Source organism: Hippoglossus hippoglossus, chromosome 19, assembly GCF_009819705.1.
Source record: "Hippoglossus hippoglossus isolate fHipHip1 chromosome 19, fHipHip1.pri, whole genome shotgun sequence".
Taxonomy (NCBI): domain Eukaryota; kingdom Metazoa; phylum Chordata; class Actinopteri; order Pleuronectiformes; family Pleuronectidae; genus Hippoglossus; species Hippoglossus hippoglossus.
Window position 1 is genome coordinate 7,029,385 of NC_047169.1, and position 19,790 is coordinate 7,049,174.

General features: G+C 38.0%; 2 protein-coding genes across 3 annotated transcripts; both read right to left on the reverse strand.

The window, feature by feature from the left end:
* Positions 1 to 4,030: 4,030 nt before the first annotated feature.
* LOC117753448 (ras-related protein Rab-5C-like) lies at positions 4,031 to 7,833 on the reverse strand. The gene is made up of 6 exons (XM_034571531.1): positions 7,668 to 7,833; positions 6,310 to 6,648; positions 5,793 to 5,944; positions 5,292 to 5,414; positions 5,082 to 5,175; positions 4,031 to 4,982 (listed from the first exon to the last, which is right to left on the reverse strand). The coding sequence occupies exons 2-6, from the start codon at positions 6,476 to 6,478 to the stop codon at positions 4,843 to 4,845; spliced, it is 678 nt and encodes a 225-aa protein (XP_034427422.1). The 5' UTR covers positions 6,479 to 6,648; positions 7,668 to 7,833; the 3' UTR covers positions 4,031 to 4,842.
* Positions 7,834 to 15,376: 7,543 nt separating this feature from the next.
* LOC117753451 (lymphocyte antigen 6D-like) lies at positions 15,377 to 19,546 on the reverse strand. Of its 2 annotated transcripts, XM_034571540.1 has the most exons (4): positions 19,486 to 19,546; positions 19,371 to 19,432; positions 18,827 to 18,934; positions 15,377 to 15,572 (listed from the first exon to the last, which is right to left on the reverse strand). In XM_034571540.1, the coding sequence occupies exons 1-4, from the start codon at positions 19,500 to 19,502 to the stop codon at positions 15,469 to 15,471; spliced, it is 291 nt and encodes a 96-aa protein (XP_034427431.1). In that variant the 5' UTR covers positions 19,503 to 19,546; the 3' UTR covers positions 15,377 to 15,468. The 2 variants fall into 2 exon arrangements, with proteins under 2 accessions (XP_034427431.1, XP_034427430.1); XM_034571539.1 differs by lacking the exons at positions 18,827 to 18,934; positions 19,486 to 19,546 and adding an exon at positions 15,669 to 15,776.
* Between the last annotated feature and the right edge of the window lie 244 nt (positions 19,547 to 19,790).

Sequence of the window (19,790 nt, forward strand, 5' to 3'; positions counted from 1 at the left end):
AAACCCCTACTGGGTTTTTTTTACAGCCTCAAAACAATAATATTGTACATCCATAAACAGTTCTATTAAAAACCTCCTTCCACATAGCAGCCACTTGGAATAAGATAAACTGTCTGAGGAGTCACAGGAAAGCGTTGTCTCTCTCTGACATGTCAAACCCTCTCCACCTTCAATGTCTGTCTGTGTGTGAGGGGGGCCTATAACCAGCCCTGCCCCCCCCCCCCCCCCCCCCCCCCCCCCCAGACCCCCTCATTAACATTGTTGGGCTGCGTTCAAAAGCAGATGCCCGCAGATGAATTTGGGAGCTCGGCGACATGGACACATGTGTGTGCCGCGGCCAACCTGGTGGTGGGACGTCAGGGCTCAGCTGTCAGCCGGACGGTGATGGATGCACGGTGGAAACATACTTGGAGTTTGAGCTATGTCCTTCACGTCTAAGTCCTTTTGGTACCCTGCTTGACCCCCCCCCCGCCACAAGTCAACCACCCTAAAAATAAAAGGTGCACACATGGTTGCATGCAAATACAAGCAGAGACAACGGTGTAAGATGTCACAGCTCATCAAGTGCTCTTGCTGTCCCTGCTCATGTGTGCGTGGGTATAAAAGACACACAACTACACACACCATGTCAAACTAGCTACTCCCACAATGGGAGAATCAGCTTCCTGTTGTTAAGGTTGGATTAGGATTCATGGGGGATATTTGCTCGCTCGAGTCCAATGTTCCCAGCATCAAAGTTAATACCAGCGCTCGGCTCCATCATGATCTCGAGTGGTTTCATTAAAGGACATTTTTATTCCTCTGGTCCAAGAATTATCCATAACCTCGCTGCTCCCTTGGAGATATGGCAACAGTTTTTTCTTTAATCCCTGTTTTTTGAGCGTGACTACAAAACCGAGCATCTCTGTTTGACATACAGACTGTAGCAGCTGCAGCATGTAGTACTTTGACCATTTATTTGACTCAGGGGATTTGACATATTTGTAGGTAAGTAAAACAAATAATTTACCTTCATCGATAACTCTTAAACTGACCATATATTAAGGGTAAGACAGGAAACGTAATCCGTCAGGACCTGAGAGTTCAGGCCGGGTTTGGACATGCATTTTGAAAAAGGCACATTCGGGTTCTGTCACGTTGGCTTTGCTTTCTACTTGATTTTGTACAATTCCCGTGGCGTTAATCAGGGAAAACATCCGGCTCGTGTCAGGTTCGAACACAAAAAATGAAATGCCCGTCAGGTTCAGGTTAGAAAATGCAGTCTCTCATTCACTCTCTAGATTGAATGTTTAAGTGTTCAGGTAAATGTAAATAGCTGTTTCCAGCATACTCCTGCTAAGCTAACAAGCTGCAGGCTGAATCTTTATATATTTACCACCCAGATATAAAAGTGGTATCAATCCCCTCATCTCAATCAGGAACTTAGTGATCATGCCCAATTCCAGAGGCAGATCCAGGGAGGGGGTCAGGGGGGCACTGGCCCCATCTGAATTGTGATTGTCTCCTGAAGTGTTTTGTTTTAAATAAATTATTCACTCATAAGTAACAATACGAATAATAAAAATGACAATTTGTTAATATATTAAATAATGTGTGGCTTAACAGTGAGTGAGGAGTGCACCTTACTGAAACAGGAATTGTACATGGATGTTGGACATATAATTGTCCCCTCTGTGTGAAATGTGGCCCCTTTATGACCCCTGATAAATCCCAGCTCTGCCACTGCCCCATCCTCAGCATGCAACTCAAAAAGCTGCTCGGTTTTCAGCTGCTTGACTTCGTAGCGACGCTGTGAGAATGCTCTGCAAACCGAGCATGGACAAATATAATATGCAAGATAATTAAAACGAAAATCACTCTCCTTTCCGCAACTGTTTACTGTGCTTCAGTCTGGTTCCTTCCTCACTAGCAGTCCATCCTGCAGCAACACGGCTAGATGTTTCATTTTAGATAAGAGACAATTATTGTACCACATCACATATAGGCCCACTATCGCTATCAGCAGAAATCTCAAACTGCACCACAGAATGCAATCCAGATACCGTGTCCCTGTGCCCTTGGTATTTAATGACATTTCTTTCTGTACAGGAAGATAGAGGGAATCCATCAGAGCAGACCTTTGGACATATTTGACTGTTTTCTGTCTTTTTCAGTGAGTTTCAGCTGTTAAACTGGGCTGCAAACAAACAATTTAAACAGAAAATCCTTGTCATAATTACAACCACACCCCTTTCAGTATATGAACTCAAAAACGTTTCTTTTGTTGTTCAAAAATGAGACACAACAAATATGACCTGCAACAAAATGTGAATGTGGAAAAGAAGGTTTGTGGGCGTGTGTTTATTTTCAGGGCACATTTCTTTTATCCTGCAAATCTCCGCCTCTAAACACAGTCAGTTTAAGTCCAGCTCTCACACCATTATTATTATTCACAGGGGCCAAGTATCAAATGATTTTTTTTTTAGGACAGGATACCTCCTGACTGACAGCTCAACAAATGCGAAATCATTTACTGTGAACAGAGCGGCCTCCTGCTTTTGGCAGAGATGTTGCCTGACTTTGTGAGTATGTCCCTGTGTGTGTGTGCGTGTATGTACATGTGTTCAAATGGCTTTAAAAGCAGATTCAATATTAGGTCTGAGGCAGCCATACCATAACAGCAGGTCTGTTAGCCTCGAAGCCGGTTTTCACCATTTTCAACATCAAGATCTTTACGTAGTTACAGTACATGTATACGTGTTTAGGCTCAAACCCAGATAACACGGTTTCACCCGTTTTATGTTAATGTCATCAAATGCCAAAGCATTCACTGCAGATGTTTAGCCTGTTAAAATCATCAACCTACAACATCAGCAACATCTCAAGCTTTCTTTATAACTGTGTCATGTTCAGGTCCCTAAAGAGAAGAACAAAATAATGTGAAATAAATTGAAATAAGGCAAAAAGAAATAGCCATTTGCAATTTCAGCATTATTAATATTGGGTGTTTGTATTTTTCACAATAAAGATGAAGGAATTGACAGATGTAGAGAAGTTAACCAACTGTTAATCTATGTATATACCTGACACTAGTAATGGCGAGCGTATGCACATACAGTATAATATTCTAATATCTGAGACTCTTCTCATACTGCTGTTGTTAAATATTTCCAATACTTTACAGTCAGACCACATTCTTTCCATTTCCATTCATATTAAATACATTAGTTTCTTTAATAGTAGTTCTTTAATAATAGCCCATAACATTTCTTTAAGCCATCATATTAAGTTTTAGTCCTTTTCCTTCACTTTCACACTGAGACAGCTCTACCACAAAAACGGACTTCAGCATTGAAATGATTATCTTGGCATTTAATCCACTCATCACTTTCCTTTTTGTAACATTTCTAATTGGAGATATTGACTACATAGAAGTGAAGGGCCTCACATGCATTCAATTTCATTTTGTACCTGGGTTTTAGTGTGACACTGCCCTCTAGTGGTTGAAAAGGTTTAATGCCAGTTTAGACTGCATATCATTTCAAACTTTCCCTGCATTGCAGAAAATGTGGCCAAAAATGAGATTCAGCCTTTTTACTTTTTTTTTGAGAAAGTGAAGAAAGGATGCATTCCCAAAATTGACAAATCTTCATGATTAACTCTGCAGACAAAAATGTCTTTGTTTGTTCCAGATCAGTGAATTTAAACTGAAATCAGGATTAAGCCAAGCGACATAATGAGATATAATTTGAATATTTAGATTTTTATAGCTATATGCACACTCGTAGCGACCCAAAGAAACTTTCAATAGGAAGCAGTTAAGGAATGAATCTTAACTCTATTGTGACAGAGTGAGAAAAACACTGATAGCATAATAATATCCATTTTCACATATAATTTCAGAGAAAAAAAACAAACAGACATGATATATTTGAGTGAAAAACATTATCCTCTCAAACAGCAAGCCGGAAATCCGCTCTGACACCAGACCTGAAAACATGCAAATAATAACTAGAGACACCAAAGCACACTCAGAACAAGCAAAACAAAATGAATCTTGCAAGATATTTATTACTATTTAGATTTACAAGTTATTCTCACATCTCATTATTTATTTTAAAAAAGGCCAACGACTTTCTGGTGTTACAGATATCAATACACGATGAATGCAAACAACTGCATTAGTTGCACACTTCAGAAACATCTTCAGATGTGTTGCCTGCTAAATGGAGACCCGCTTCAATAAGCAACGTCCTTCTTTACAACTGTGTCACGTCCAGGTCCCTAAAAAGAACAACAAAATGCTCTGGTCTAAATTGCAATAAGACAACAAGGTTGATCGCTCTGCCTTTTGCAATTTCAGCATTAATAATAATTGGGTATCCGTATTTTTCACAATGATGATTAAAGAAATGATAGAAGTAGAGAGGTTAACAACTGCCAATTTATATATATGTGCATATATGTATATACTATATACACAAACATAACATAAAAAACACACTTAATTAAGGAAAATGGCAAAAAAACCTCAATATCACCCCTCAAAAGAGATTTGATTTAAGACAGGACTCAATCATCTGAGACAGAGGCTGAAGGGGAACAGGGAGGTAGATAGATAAACAGGGGAAAGACAGAAGAGAAGTAGTGAGGGATCTTGGGAAATCCCTCTAGCTTATGATTCTTTTAAAAAAATGTTCCTTTATTAAAAAGGGAACCAGATAATCTCATCTGTAATCTCAGTTTAAGTGCGGGAGTGGCGAGTGGCTCTGCTCTCTCCTGCCTCTCTGGGTTTAGCTACATGTTGTCCTTTAAACAATGTTCAGGGCTCGCTCACTAAGTTCATTGTTTTGTTTGTACTTGCTAATTGCCGCCGCCGCCGCCACCACCACAGCACTGGCTGCTGCGGCTCTGAGGGGCAGCTTCCTGTAGATCCACTCCCGTCCGGGTTCGTCCACCTTGTCCAGCTCCACCCTGAGCTTCATTCTTTGGTAGCTTCTTAGCTACAGGGAAAAGAAACATGTTTGGAATTTTACTTTGCTGCAGAAATAAGAAGGTTGAGCATTAAGTATGTGTTTGACGCTTCAGAATAATGCACTTACCAATGGCCATAAAAATTTCATTGACGTTCATGGCAGTCTTGGCCGAGGTCTCCATGAAGAGTAGACTGTTGTCATCAGCGTACACTTGTGCCTCCTGGGAACAATATTTAGAAAGTGCAGTTTCAAATTATTTTATGGTCTAATAAATTGGCATTGAATACCTGATATAGTTTAGCTGTTAAATTGATTCTCATTCATGCATCTTCACACCTGCAGCTCCACAGCTCTCTTATTTGCGATGTCCGCCTTGTTGCCTGCCAGAGCGATCACGATGTTGGGACTGGCTTGTCTCTGCAGCTCCTTCACCCAGTTTTTCGCTCGTACGAAAGTATCCTGATCGAGCAAGACACTGTATCAATACTACTTTCACTCTGCAGTGTTTCCCCTTGGTTCGACTACTCTTGGAAATGTATTTGTTTTGGATGCAATTACATTAAATTTGAAGAGAGTCTTGTATCCGTTAATAAAAAAAACAACATACTTCTAGGAGGTATTCTAAAATTCGCTCACACCTCTGACGACCAACGTTTGCCTTAATACCTTAAAATGAATCTCTGCCTTTTACTGCAGAGACAACAACAATTTTCAACAAACAAAAAGACAGAAAAAAAGTAAAACTAGTCTTTTTGAAAGCAGCATTTGAGTAATAACCCATCTGAGTTAAAAAAAAAAAAACATTCTATCTCTGTCAATGCTACGCCTGAAACCTACTGTGTTGGTAATGTCGTAGACCACGATGGCTGCCTGTGCTCCTCTGTAGTACATTGGAGCCAGGCTGTGATAGCGCTCTTGACCCGCCGTGTCCCAGATCTCAAACTTCACTGTGGTGTCGTCCAGACAGACCGTCTGGGTGAGGAAGGCAGCTGAGGAGAGCAAAACAAAGAAGATAAGAAGAATGATAAGATATCAGAACCACCGCCGCAACACAGCACTTAGACACACACAAGCTCCGTGCTACTCACGACAGCACAAACATGTCTGTGTCAGTTAGACCGGCTGAAATTAGGTCCATTAAGTGAAGCACGACACTTGTTTAAAAAAATTGACATTTATTCTTAACCTTAGGAAACGTATGAGTGATAAAATATATAACTCGCAGGTCCACATGTGGTAGAAAGCTTTAAATTGTCATTACGTTTCCACAAAGGCCATTTTAGTACAATTTAAAGTTTTGCAGCATATATACGTTTTAAAATATTGTATATGACTGTAGTGGAGTGTCTCCTACCTCCAATGGTACTCTCCTGGAATTCATGGAACTGGCCTTTGACGAAACGCAGCACTAAGCTGGACTTGCCCACCGCCGACTCCCCCAGCAGCACCAGTTTGAACTGGCAGATTTTGTTTGCTGCTGTGGCGCCATTAGGCCTGGATGCTCCTCCACCACGCCCAGCCATTGACAGAGACGGAGGCTGTGAAGGATGGAGACGGCCTGTGATATGGGGCGGAGACTATCGACTCTCTCGACAGGGACGAACCCTGAACACACAGGCACTGATGGTGAGCGAAGTCAAGGATCAGTCTTCTGGTGGGAAGAACTGGACCGAGATGGAGCAACCCAGTTTACCTTGATGGACAAAAATAAGGAAAATGTAACATGGTTTTTCATTTTAAATGGTGAAAATTATGAATGCACCATTTGTGAAATGTAGTCAATACAATTATGTACGGCCCTATTAATTTAAATGTCATTATAGACTCTTTCTTCTGTAGTTTTCATTTCATTCCAGTAAACACTTATTTCAGAAAGTAAATGTTGATGACAATAGAGGTGTCAGAAGATTAAATATGTAAATAACAATAATGATAATAATAATAATAACTGACAGAGCTGGACTGACAAATATCCCATATTAATGTTTTTTGCATGTGTATTAACCCGTTGCACCTGCATCTATTGACAATCGTTTTCCTTTTGTCAATTGACCCGTCAAGTATTTATTTGTTTTAATCAGTTAATCATTTAGTAGATGAATGGTTTTAAAATAGTGACAAATATTTAAAATTTTGCAGAGTTCAATGTTTCTCTTGTCTGAAAAACAATCTCAGATCTTAGGCTTTTAACTCTATGGCACAGATAATCAGAAAACAGTGGCATTTCTGCTTATTAAAGTGTCTGAATGGATCCATTGATTATCAAATTATAAGTTGATTAGGTTACTTAAAAATCAACTTATAACTGTAGCTCAAGAGCAGAAACGTGACATGGTTGACGTCACTTTTAAAAAGACCTTTCTCACAATTACATTTTAACAGCAGCAGCATTTATTCAGACTCTGTATGAACTACACAAACTTGCCAGGTGTGTTTGTGAGGGATCAGAATGATTACAAGTTTTTAACACTGTCACACTTTGAGTCAACATCGCACTGTACGAGACAAACTAGAGATTATTTAAAATGTTGCCTTGAAATACAACAACTGACTCTAAAACCCGTGTGAACCCGCGGCTTTGACCGTGGGACCAGACGACAACAAAACAAACCCTGAAGTTAGCTCCGAGGCTAAAGCTAACAGCCATGCTAACGTCGGATTACAAGAGAAACCCCGTGACAAATGAGACAAATTAAACTCTTGAGTTCTCACCAGCAACGAAAAACGACCTCCACTCCGGGACTGGTGTCAGTGTTGTTCCTCTGTGACTGTCTTTTGTCCTTTTTCTGCCTAAACGCTTACGGGCTGAGTAAAAAATAATGTGCTTCCGCCTTGTGTAACGAAAACCCTTCCTGGTTTCGTCTGTCATGTGACGCGGGGTAACAGCCAATCAAATGAGCCAGGAGCATGACGCGAGAGAGACAGAGAAGGGGGAGAGAGAGAGGGAGAGAGTGAGAGAGGGAGAGAGAGAGAGAGAGAGAGAGAGAGAGAGAGAGAGAGAGAGAGAGAGAGGGGAGGGACGCAGATAGAGAGAAACAGACAGACAGAGAGGGAGAGAGAGAGAGAGAGAGAGAGAGAGAGAGAGAGAGGGAGGGAGGGAAAGAGAGAGAGAGAGAGAGAGAGGCAGAGAGAGAGAGGGGAGGGGGGCAAATAGAGAAAGACAGACAGACAGTCAGAGGGAGAGAGGGAGGGAGGGAGAGAGCCAGAGAGAGAGAGAGAGGGAGGGAGAGAGACAGAGAGAGAGATCTGATCTTTAAAAAAAAAATTATGTTGCATTACTTCTTTGTCACAAGAGCCCAATGCAGGCAACAAACACCAAACCCATAATAAACACAAGGAAAATATGAAAAATGAAAAGTGAAAAAAGACAAAAGCAGCAACTGAATGATCTTTATTAGGACAATGCAGCAAACATTACATTACAGTGGATTGTTCATTCACTGGAAGATGTGTTGCACTATGTTCATTGTTTAGTTGCACAGATCAGAGCTGCAGCAGAACCCGGTTCCTATCCCTGAACGCATCAGACTCTGACAACCAACTGCTGGATAGCAACTCTGGAAGTATCCGGTAGCTGTGACAACATGGAAAAAATTAGAATGGATCACCAGACATCTTCCTTTCTTTATAGTTGTATTATTGCAGTACTGATGGAAAGGCTCATACTTACCAGGGTGGTTAAACCTGAAGTTCATACAGACTTGGTCTGAAGCAGAGCAGGTCTCAGTGATGCCTGAACACGGAGTCCTACCTCCACAGTTACACTCCAAGGCTTCACCTGCAAAAGGAAAAAACAAATGTGTGCAGATGGACACAGCATTTTCATTGCCTCTCAATTCTCAGAACAAAAACAAGCTAAGATAAGATAAGATAAGATGAGATAAGATAAGATAAGATAAGATAAGATAAGATAAGATAAGATAAGATAACATAACATAACATAACATAACATAACATAACATAACATAACATAAGATAGGATGAGATGAGATTAGATGACGGGGAAATTTGCTGTGTTAAAGAGGACAGTAAAAATAGACATAAGTAGACTTGCAGTATAAATGTAAAGAAATATGAAAATAGAAATGGAATAGAAATAAATAGTGTAAACAGAAAATATCCATTGTCAAAATTTAATTGATTGCATATTAGCCATTGAATTTCAAAGGCAGAAATTAATATTGTACGGTTTAATGATTTTAAGAGTTTACTCACTGTGGCCGACAACCAACACCACCAAAAGAGTGAGGATCACAGACTTCATGTTTTCACTATGTATTAAAAAAGTGTCAGAGCCTCAAACTCATCAAGTTCTCTCATAACCCACATATTCATAAATGGAAACATGTCCTACCTGGTGAATTGTCTCCTGAGTTTAGATTCCTCAGATGTGTGCTCCCTGTTTGCAGGATCCCTTTTTATTGTCTGGTTTTGTTGCACAATTCATGTAGATCCATTATAACCCGACTCTGGAAAGCCAAGTATTACACAACTGGCTGACATGTGATAACAACAAAATACCTTTAGATTCCATGTTGATCAAAAATAAAAACAGATGGAGCCCTGCTGGTGATTCCAAGGCCACAGGTTGAGACGAAGCACCGTGTCCTCAGCTGCACTTTAACACTTCCAACCAGGGAAATTTGCAACACTATCATTTTGAGGGACATCGTTCTGGGATGAAACCAAAGAGCTGTGGTTTATTTCATATGACCTCATTCTTATCAACAACATATCGAACAAAAACACCTTCAAACATCAGAAAAGTTTCATTGTTGACATTTGAAGATTTCCAGAGTCCAGAAAATGAAACAGAGCAATAGAAAATTGAAATATGAAAAGAATAACTTCAAAAACCTACAAGTCTTCAAGTAGGGAGGAATTTCGAGATACTTAAAAACAGGAATTAGGGAATTTTAACCAAAGGAAACTTAAAGTCACTGTTTGAAGCAAAAACATTGTTTAAACCATAACCAATAAAAAGTCTGAATTTAGATATGTTTTCACGATATTGTCTAAAATAAATTAAAGCTATTTCAAGATGCAGGTAAAACTCTAAATCTTCGCCCCAGTCTGTTTTTATCCGACTTTGCAATCTTGCAGATATTTGTATCATAAATAGCTCATGATGTCATTTTTCCAAGAATGAACTCGGACGTGTTCCATGTAAACAAACAACAAAGTAAGAAAAACTCAGCTGATGTTGGCAATTTAAACAGTCAGATGAAATATACAATATGAAATATGTTGTTTTTAGGGCAAAATCCAAATTCCTCCTTCCTTCCCGGTGTGGGAGCGGGACCTGAAGCAATGTCATACACTGGAATCATACTTAATCATTAGTTACTCTATGTGACTCATTACATCTTATCCATATTTCACTATGAGTTCAGAAACACTGACACTAATGGGTCATTCAGGTTGTGATGAATGTGCGTTGACCGCAGGAGGATCCTAAATAAAATCCTCATTCAGAACGACCTGAGTAGATCTGTGTATTGTCACCATCTGCACCTCTGTGCGACACCCTTTTTAGTTATTTCCTCTTTTATTTTGTAATTACTTTCCCTAAATAACAGTAGACAGAGACTCAGAGATTTTTACCTCTGCAAATATGTTGTTGTCGGTGTTTGCTTGTTTGATTGTTTGCAGGATCACGCAACACCTACTAAACAAATTTCCATGACATTTAGTGAAGGGGTGGGCATGACCATGACACAAGGTAGATCCAGTTACATTCAGGTGTGGATCTGTATCAGGGGGAGGATCCGAGAAATGTTTTCACTTACTTTAAAATTGCGAGCACTTTTCAACATTTTCCTTGATATCTCAGAGAATAATTAATGGATCTTCATGAAAAAAATCAGACACACGATGGCGCTATAATATAACTGTTATGTGCTGATAGGACTTTGGTGTGAATTTTAACTGTGCCCAGTCTGCTGTGTTTATTATTCTTTTCAAAATAAAAGTTTCATCTCTTAAAATATTCCAATCACTGTAATAGAAGCCCTTTAATTTTTCTCCTCACAAAAACTATGTTGCATTGCTTCTTTGTCACAAGAGCCCAATGCAGGCAACAAACATCAAACCCATAATAAACACAAGGGAAATATGAAAAATGAAAAGTGAAAAAAGACAAAAGCATTAACTGAATGATCTTTATTAGGACAATGCAGCAAACATTACATTACAGTGGATTGTTCATTCACTGGAAGATGTGTTGCACTATGTTCATTGTTTAGTTGCACAGATCATAGTTGCAGCAGGACCCGGTTCCTATCCATGAACGCATCAGACTCTGACAACCAACTGCTGGATAGCAACTCTGGAAGTATCCGTGATCTGTGGAAACATGGAAAAAATCTGAATGGATCACCAGACATCTTCCTCTCTTTATAGTTGTATTATTGCAGTACTGATGGAAAGGCTCATACTTACGAGGGGAGTTAAACCTGAAGTTCAAACAGACTTGGTCTAAAGCAGAGCAGGTCTCAGTGATGCCTGAACACGGAGTCCTACCTCCACAGTTACACTCCAAGGCTTCACCTGCAAAAGGAAAAACCAAATATGTGCAGATGGACACAGCATTTTCATTGCCTCTCAATTCTCAGAACAAAAACAAGCTAAGATAAGATAAGATAAGATAAGATAAAATAAGATAAGATAAGATAAGATAAGATAAGTTAGATAACATAACATAACATAACATAACATAACATAACATAACATAACATAACATAAGATAGGATGAGATGAGATGAGATTAGATGACGGGGAGATTTGCTGTGTTAAAGAGGACAGTAAAAATAGACATAAGTAGACTTGCAGTATAAATGTAAAGAAATATGAAAATAGAAATGGAATATAAATAAATAGTGTAAACAGAAAATATCCAGTGTCAAAATTAAATTGATTGCATATTAGCCATTGAATTTCAAAGGCAGAAATTAATATTGTACGGTTTAATGATTTTAAGAGTTTACTCACTGTGGCCGACAACCAACACCACCAAAAGAGTGAGGATCACAGACTTCATGTTTTCACTATGTATTAAAAAAGTGTCAGAGCCTCAAACTCATCAAGTTCTCTCATAACCCACATATTCATAAATGGAAACATGTCCTACCTGGTGAATTGTCTCCTGAGTTTAGATTCCTCAGATGTGTGCTCCCTGTTTGCAGGATCCCTTTTTATTGTCTGGTTTTGTTGCACAATTCATGTAGATCCAATATAACCCGACTCTGGAAAGCCAAGTATGACACAACTGGCTGACATGTGATAACAACAAAATACCTTTAGACTCCATATTGATCAAAAATAAAAACAGATGGAGCCCTGCTGGTGATTCCAAGGCCACAGGTTGAGACGAAGCACCGTGTCCTCAGCTGCACTTTAACACTTCCAACCAGGGAAATTTGCAACACTATCATTTTGAGGGACATCATTCTGGGATGAAACCAAAGAGCTGTGGTTTATTTCATATGACCTCATTCTTATCAACAACATATCGAACAAAAACACCTTCAAACATCAGACACACGATGGCGCTATAATATAACTGTTATGTGCTGATAGGACTTTGGTGTGAATTTTAACTGTGCCCAGTCTGCTGTGTTTATTATTCTTTTCAAAATAAAAGTTTCATCTCTTAAAATATCCCAATCACTGTAATAGAAGCCCTTTAATTTTTCTCCTCACAAAAACTATGTTGCATTGCTTCTTTGTCACAAGAGCCCAATGCAGGCAACAAACATCAAACCCATAATAAACACAAGGGAAATATGAAAAATGAAAAGTGAAAAAAGACAAAAGCAGCAACTGAATGATCTTTATTAGGACAATGCAGCAAACATTACATTACAGTGGATTGTTCATACACTGGAAGATGTGTTGCACTATGTTCATTGTTTAGTTGCACAGATCAGAGCTGCAGCAGGACCCGGATTTCATCACTGTATTGTCCTCCCTTTCACCTAATTGAATCATCTTTCGACATACAGCTTCTGTCATGCATCTCTTGAAGTATCCGTAATCTGTGGAAACATGGAAAAAATCAGAATGGATCACCAGACATCTTCCTTTCTTTATAGTTGTATTATTGCAGTACTGATGGAAAGGCTCATACTTACCAGGGTTGTTAAACACGAAACGGACACAGACTTGGTCTTCACCAGAGCAGGTCTGAATTCTGCTTAAACACTGAGTCCAACCTCCACAGTTACACTCCAAGGCTTCACCTGCAAAAGGAAAAACCAAATGTGTGCAGATGGACACAGCATTTTCATTGCCTCTCAATTCTCAGAACAAAAACAAGATAAGATTAGATAAGTTAAGATAAGATAAGATATGATAAGATAAGATAAGATAAGATAAGATAAGATAAGATAAGATAAGATAACATAAGATAACATAAGATAAGATAAGATAAGATAGGATGAGATGAGATGACGGGGAAATTTGCTGTGTTAAAGAGGACAGTAAAAATAGACATAAGTAGACTTGCAATATAAATGTAAAGAAATATGAAAATAGAAATGGAATATAAATAAATAGTGTAAACAGAAAATATAGTGTCAAAATTAAATTGATTGCATATTAGCCGTTGAATTTCAAAGGCAGAAATGAATATTGTACGGTTTAATGATTTTAAGAGTTTACTCACTGTGGCCGACAACCAACACCACCAAAAGAGTGAGGATCACAGCCTTCATGTTTTCACTATGTATTAAAAAAGTGTCAGAGCCTCAAACTCATCAAGTTCTCTCATAACCCACATATTCATAAATGGAAACATGTCCTACCTGGTGAATTGTCTCCTGAGTTTAGATTCCTCAGATGTGTGCTCCCTGTTTGCAGGATCCCTTTTTATTGTCTGGTTTTGTTGCACAATTCATGGAAATCCAATATTTTTTACAACTCTGGAAAGCCAAGTATTACACAACTGGCTGAAATGTGATAACAACAAAATACCTTTAGACTCCATATTGATCAAAAATAAAAACAGATGGAGCCCTGCTGGTGATTCCAAGGCCACAGGTTGAGACGAAGCACCGTGTCCTCAGCTGCACTTTAACACTTCCAACCAGGGAAATTTGCAACACTATCATTTTGAGGGACATCGTTCTGGGATGAAACCAAAGAGCTGTGGTTTATTTCATATGACGTCATTCTTATCAACAACATATCGAACAAAAACACCTTCAAACATCAGAAAAGTTTCATTGTTGACATTTGAAGATTTCCAGAGTCCAGAAAATGAAACAGAGCAATAGAAAATCGAAATATGAAAAGAATAACTTCAAAAACCTACAAGTCTTCAAGTAGAGTAATCTTCTACCAAGTCTATTTTTATCCAAGTTTGCAATCTGGCAGATATATGTATCATAAATAGCTCATGATGTCATTTTTCCAAGAATGAACTCGGACGTGTTCCATGTAAACAAACAACAAAGTAAGAAAAACTCAGCTGATGTTGGCAATTTAAACAGTCAGATGAAATATACAATATGAAATATGTTGTTTTTAGGGCAAAATCCAAATTCCTCCTTCCTTCCCGGTGTGGGAGCGGGACCTGAAGCAATGTCATACACTGGAATCATACTTAATCATTAGTTACTCTATGTGACTCATTACATCTTATCCATATTTCACTTTGAGTTCAGAAACACTGACACTAATGGGTCATTCAGGTTGTGATGAATGTGCGTTGACCGCAGGAGGATCCTAAATAAAATCCTCATTCAGAACGACCTGAGTAGATCTGTGTATTGTCACCATCTGCACCTCTGTGCGACACCCTTTTTAGTTATTTCCTCTTTTATTTTGTAATTACTTTCCCTAAATAACAGTAGACAGAGACTCAGAGATTTTTACCTCTGCAAATATGTTGTTGTCGGTGTTTGCTTGTTTGATTGTTTGCAGGATCACGCAACACCTACTAAACAAATTTCCATGACATTTAGTGAAGGGGTGGGCATGACCATGACACAAGGTAGATCCAGTTACATTCAGGTGTGGATCTGTATCAGGGGGAGGATCCGAGAAATGTTTTCACTTACTTTAAAATTGCGAGCACTTTTCAACATTTTCCTTGATATGTCAGAGAATAATTAATGGATCTTCATGAAAAAAATCAGACACACGATGGCGCTATAATATAACTGTTATGTGCTGATAGGACTTTGGTGTGAATTTTAACTGTGCCCAGTCTGCTGTGTTTATTATTCTTTTCAAAATAAAAGTTTCATCTCTTAAAATATCCCAATCACTGTAATAGAAGCCCTTTAATTTTTCTCCTCACAAAAACTATGTTGCATTACTTCTTTGTCACAAGAGCCCAATGCAGGCAACAAACATCAAACCCATAATAAACACAAGGAAAATATGAAAAATGAAAAGTGAAAAAAGACAAAAGCATTAACTGAATGATCTTTATTAGGACAATGCAGCAAACATTACATTACAGTGGATTGTTCATTCACTGGAAGATGTGTTGCACTATGTTCATTGTTTAGTTGCACAGATCAGAGCTGCAGCAGAGCCCGGTTCCTATCCCTGAACGCATCATCGTTCGACAATCAGCTGCTGAAGAGCATCTCTGGAAGTATCTGTTAGCTGTGACAACACGGACAAAATCAGAATGAATCACCAGACATCTTCTTTTCTTTATAGTTGTATTATTGCAGTACTGATGGAAAGGCTCATACTTACCAGGGGGGTCAAACCTAAAGAATATACAGACTTGGTCTGAACCAGAGCAGGTCTCAGTGCTGCGTGAACAGTGACTCGTAATGCACTTGTTACACTTCAAGGCTTCACCTGCAAAAGGAAAAACCAAATGTGTGCAGATGGACACAGCATTTTCATTGCCTCTCAATTCTCAGAACAAAAACAAGCTAAGATAAGATAAGTTAAGATAAGATAAGATAAGATAAGATAAAATAAGATAAGATAAAATAAGATAAGATAAGATAAGATAAGATAAGATAAGATAAGATAAGATGAGATAAGATAAGATAAGATAAGATAAGGTAAGATGAGATGAGATGAGATAAGATAAGATAAGATAAAATAAGATAAGATAAGATAAGATAAGATAAGATAAGATAAGATAAGTTAAGATAAGATAAGATCAAATAAGATTAGATAAGATAAGATAAGATAAGTTAAGATAAGATAAGATAAGGTAAGGTAAGGTAAGATGAGATGAGATAAGATAAGATAAGATAAGATAAGATAAGTTAAGATAAGATAAGATAAGATAAGATAAGATAAGATAAGATAAGTTAAGATAAGATAAGATCAAATAAGATTAGATAAGATAAGATAAGATAAGTTAAGATAAGATAAGATAAGGTAAGGTAAGGTAAGATGAGATGAGATGAGATGAGATGAGATAAGATAAGATAAGATAAGATAAAATAAGATAAGATAAGATAAGATAAGATAAGATAAGATAAGATAAGATAAAATAAGATAAAATAAAATAAGATTAGATTAGATAAGATAAGATAACATAACATAACATAACATAACATAACATAACATAACATAACATAACATAACATAACATAACATAAGATGAGATGTGATGAGATTAGATGACGGGGAGATTTGCTGTGTTAAAGAGGACAGTAAAAATAGACATAAGTAGACTTGCAATATAAATGTAAAGAAATATGAAAATAGAAATGGAATATAAATAAATAGTGTAAACAGAAAATATACAGTGTCAAAATTAAATTGATTGCATATTAGCCGTTGAATTTCAAAGGCAGAAATTAATATTGTACGGTTTAATGATTTTAAGAGTTTACTCACTGTGGCCGACAACCAACACCACCAAAAGAGTGAGGATCACAGCCTTCATGTTTTCACTATGTATTAAAAAAGTGTCAGAGCCTCAAACTCATCAAGTTCTCTCATAACCCACATATTCATAAATGGAAACATGTCCTACCTGGTGAATTGTCTCCTGAGTTTAGATTCCTCAGATGTGTGCTCCCTGTTTGCAGGATCCCTTTTTATTGTCTGGTTTTGTTGCACAATTCATGGAAATCCAATATTTTTTACAACTCTGGAAAGCCAAGTATTACACAACTGGCTGACATGTGATAACAACAAAATACCTTTAGATTCCATGTTGATCAAAAATAAAAACAGATGGAGCCCTGCTGGTGATTCCAAGGCCACAGGTTGAGACGAAGCACCGTGTCCTCAGCTGCACTTTAACACTTCCAACCAGGGAAATTTGCAACACTATCATTTTGAGGGACATCGTTCTGGGATGAAACCAAAGAGCTGTGGTTTATTTCATATGACCTCATTCTTATCAACAACATATCGAACAAAAACACCTTCAAACATCAGAAAAGTTTCATTGTTGACATTTGAAGATTTCCAGAGTCCAGAAAATGAAACAGAGCAATAGAAAATCGAAATATGAAAAGAATAACTTCAAAAACCTACAAGTCTTCAAGTAGAGTAATCTTCTACCAAGTCTATTTTTATCCAAGTTTGCAATCTGGCAGATATATGTATCAAAAATAGCTCATGATGTCATTTTTCCAAGAATGAACTCGGACGTGTTCCATGTAAACAAACAACAAAGTAAGAAAAACTCAGCTGATGTTGGCAATTTAAACAGTCAGATGAAATATACAATATGAAATATGTTGTTTTTAGGGCAAAATCCAAATTCCTCCTTCCTTCCCGGTGTGGGAGCGGGACCTGAAGCAATGTCATACACTGGAATCATACTTAATCATTAGTTACTCTATGTGACTCATTACATCTTATCCATATTTCACTTTGAGTTCAGAAACACTGACACTAATGGGTCATTCAGGTTGTGATGAATGTGCGTTGACCGCAGGAGGATCCTAAATAAAATCCTCATTCAGAACGACCTGAGTAGATCTGTGTATTGTCACCATCTGCACCTCTGTGCGACACCCTTTTTAGTTATTTCCTCTTTTATTTTGTAATTACTTTCCCTAAATAACAGTAGACAGAGACTCAGAGATTTTTACCTCTGCAAATATGTTGTTGTCGGTGTTTGCTTGTTTGATTGTTTGCAGGATCACGCAACACCTACTAAACAAATTTCCATGACATTTAGTGAAGGGGTGGGCATGACCATGACACAAGGTAGATCCAGTTACATTCAGGTGTGGATCTGTATCAGGGGGAGGATCCGAGAAATGTTTTCACTTACTTTAAAATTGCGAGCACTTTTCAACATTTTCCTTGATATCTCAGAGAATAATTAATGGATCTTCATGAAAAAAATCAGACACACGATGGCGCTATAATATAACTGTTATGTGCTGATAGGACTTTGGTGTGAATTTTAACTGTGCCCAGTCTGCTGTGTTTATTATTCTTTTCAAAATAAAAGTTTCATCTCTTAAAATATTCCAATCACTGTAATAGAAGCCCTTTAATTTTTCTCCTCACAAAAACTATGTTGCATTGCTTCTTTGTCACAAGAGCCCAATGCAGGCAACAAACATCAAACCCATAATAAACACAAGGGAAATATGAAAAATGAAAAGTGAAAAAAGACAAAAGCATTAACTGAATGATCTTTATTAGGACAATGCAGCAAACATTACATTACAGTGGATTGTTCATTCACTGGAAGATGTGTTGCACTATGTTCATTGTTTAGTTGCACAGATCATAGTTGCAGCAGGACCCGATTCCTATCCCTGAACGCATCAGACTCTGACAACCAACTGCTGGATAGCAACTCTGGAAGTATCCGTGATCTGTGGAAACATGGAAAAAATCTGAATGGATCACCAGACATCTTCCTCTCTTTATAGTTGTATTATTGCAGTACTGATGGAAAGGCTCATACTTACGAGGGGAGTTAAACCTGATGTTCAAACAGACGTGGTCTAAAGCAGAGCAGGTCTCAGTGATGCCTGAACACGGAGTCCTACCTCCACAGTTACACACCAAGGCTTCACCTGCAAAAGGAAAAACCAAATATGTGCAGATGGACACAGCATTTTCATTGCCTCTCAATTCTCAGAACAAAAACAAGCTAAGATAAGCTAAGATAAGATAAGATAAGATAAGATAAAATAAGATAAGATAAGATAAGATGAGATAAGTTAGATAACATAACATAACATAACATAACATAACATAACATAAGATAGGATGAGATGAGATGAGATTAGATGACGGGGAGATTTGCTGTGTTAAAGAGGACAGTAAAAATAGACATAAGTAGACTTGCAGTATAAATGTAAAGAAATATGAAAATAGAAATGGAATATAAATAAATAGTGTAAACAGAAAATATCCAGTGTCAAAATTAAATTGATTGCATATTAGCCATTGAATTTCAAAGGCAGAAATTAATATTGTACGGTTTAATGATTTTAAGAGTTTACTCACTGTGGCCGACAACCAACACCACCAAAAGAGCGAGGATCACAGCCTTCATGTTTTCACTATGTATTAAAAAAGTGTCAGAGCCTCAAACTCATCAAGTTCTCTCATAACCCACATATTCATAAATGGAAACATGTCCTACCTGGTGAATTGTCTCCTGAGTTTAGATTCCTCAGATGTGTGCTCCCTGTTTGCAGGATCCCTTTTTATTGTCTGGTTTTGTTGCACAATTCATGTAGATCCAATATAACCCGACTCTGGAAAGCCAAGTATGACACAACTGGCTGACATGTGATAACAACAAAATACCTTTAGACTCCATATTGATCAAAAATAAAAACAGATGGAGCCCTGCTGGTGATTCCAAGGCCACAGGTTGAGACGAAGCACCGTGTCCTCAGCTGCACTTTAACACTTCCAACC

Coding starts and splice junctions, on each gene's coding strand:
- LOC117753448 (XM_034571531.1), bottom strand. CDS start 6,478: ATGGCTGGGCGTGGTGGAGGAGCATCCAGGCCTAATGGCGCCACAGCA. Junction 5,415..5,792: donor TCTACGACATTACCAACACA/GTAGGTTTCAGG, acceptor TTGCTCGATCAG/GATACTTTCGTACGAGCGAA. Junction 5,176..5,291: donor AGAGAGCTGTGGAGCTGCAG/GTGTGAAGATGC, acceptor TATTGTTCCCAG/GAGGCACAAGTGTACGCTGA.
- LOC117753451 (XM_034571540.1), bottom strand. Junction 18,935..19,370: donor GGTGTTGGTTGTCGGCCACA/GTGAGTAAACTC, acceptor TTCCTTTTGCAG/GTGAAGCCTTGGTGTGTAAC. Junction 15,573..18,826: donor CATCAGGTTTAACTCCCCTC/GTAAGTATGAGC, acceptor GTGTTGTCACAG/CTAACAGATACTTCCAGAGA.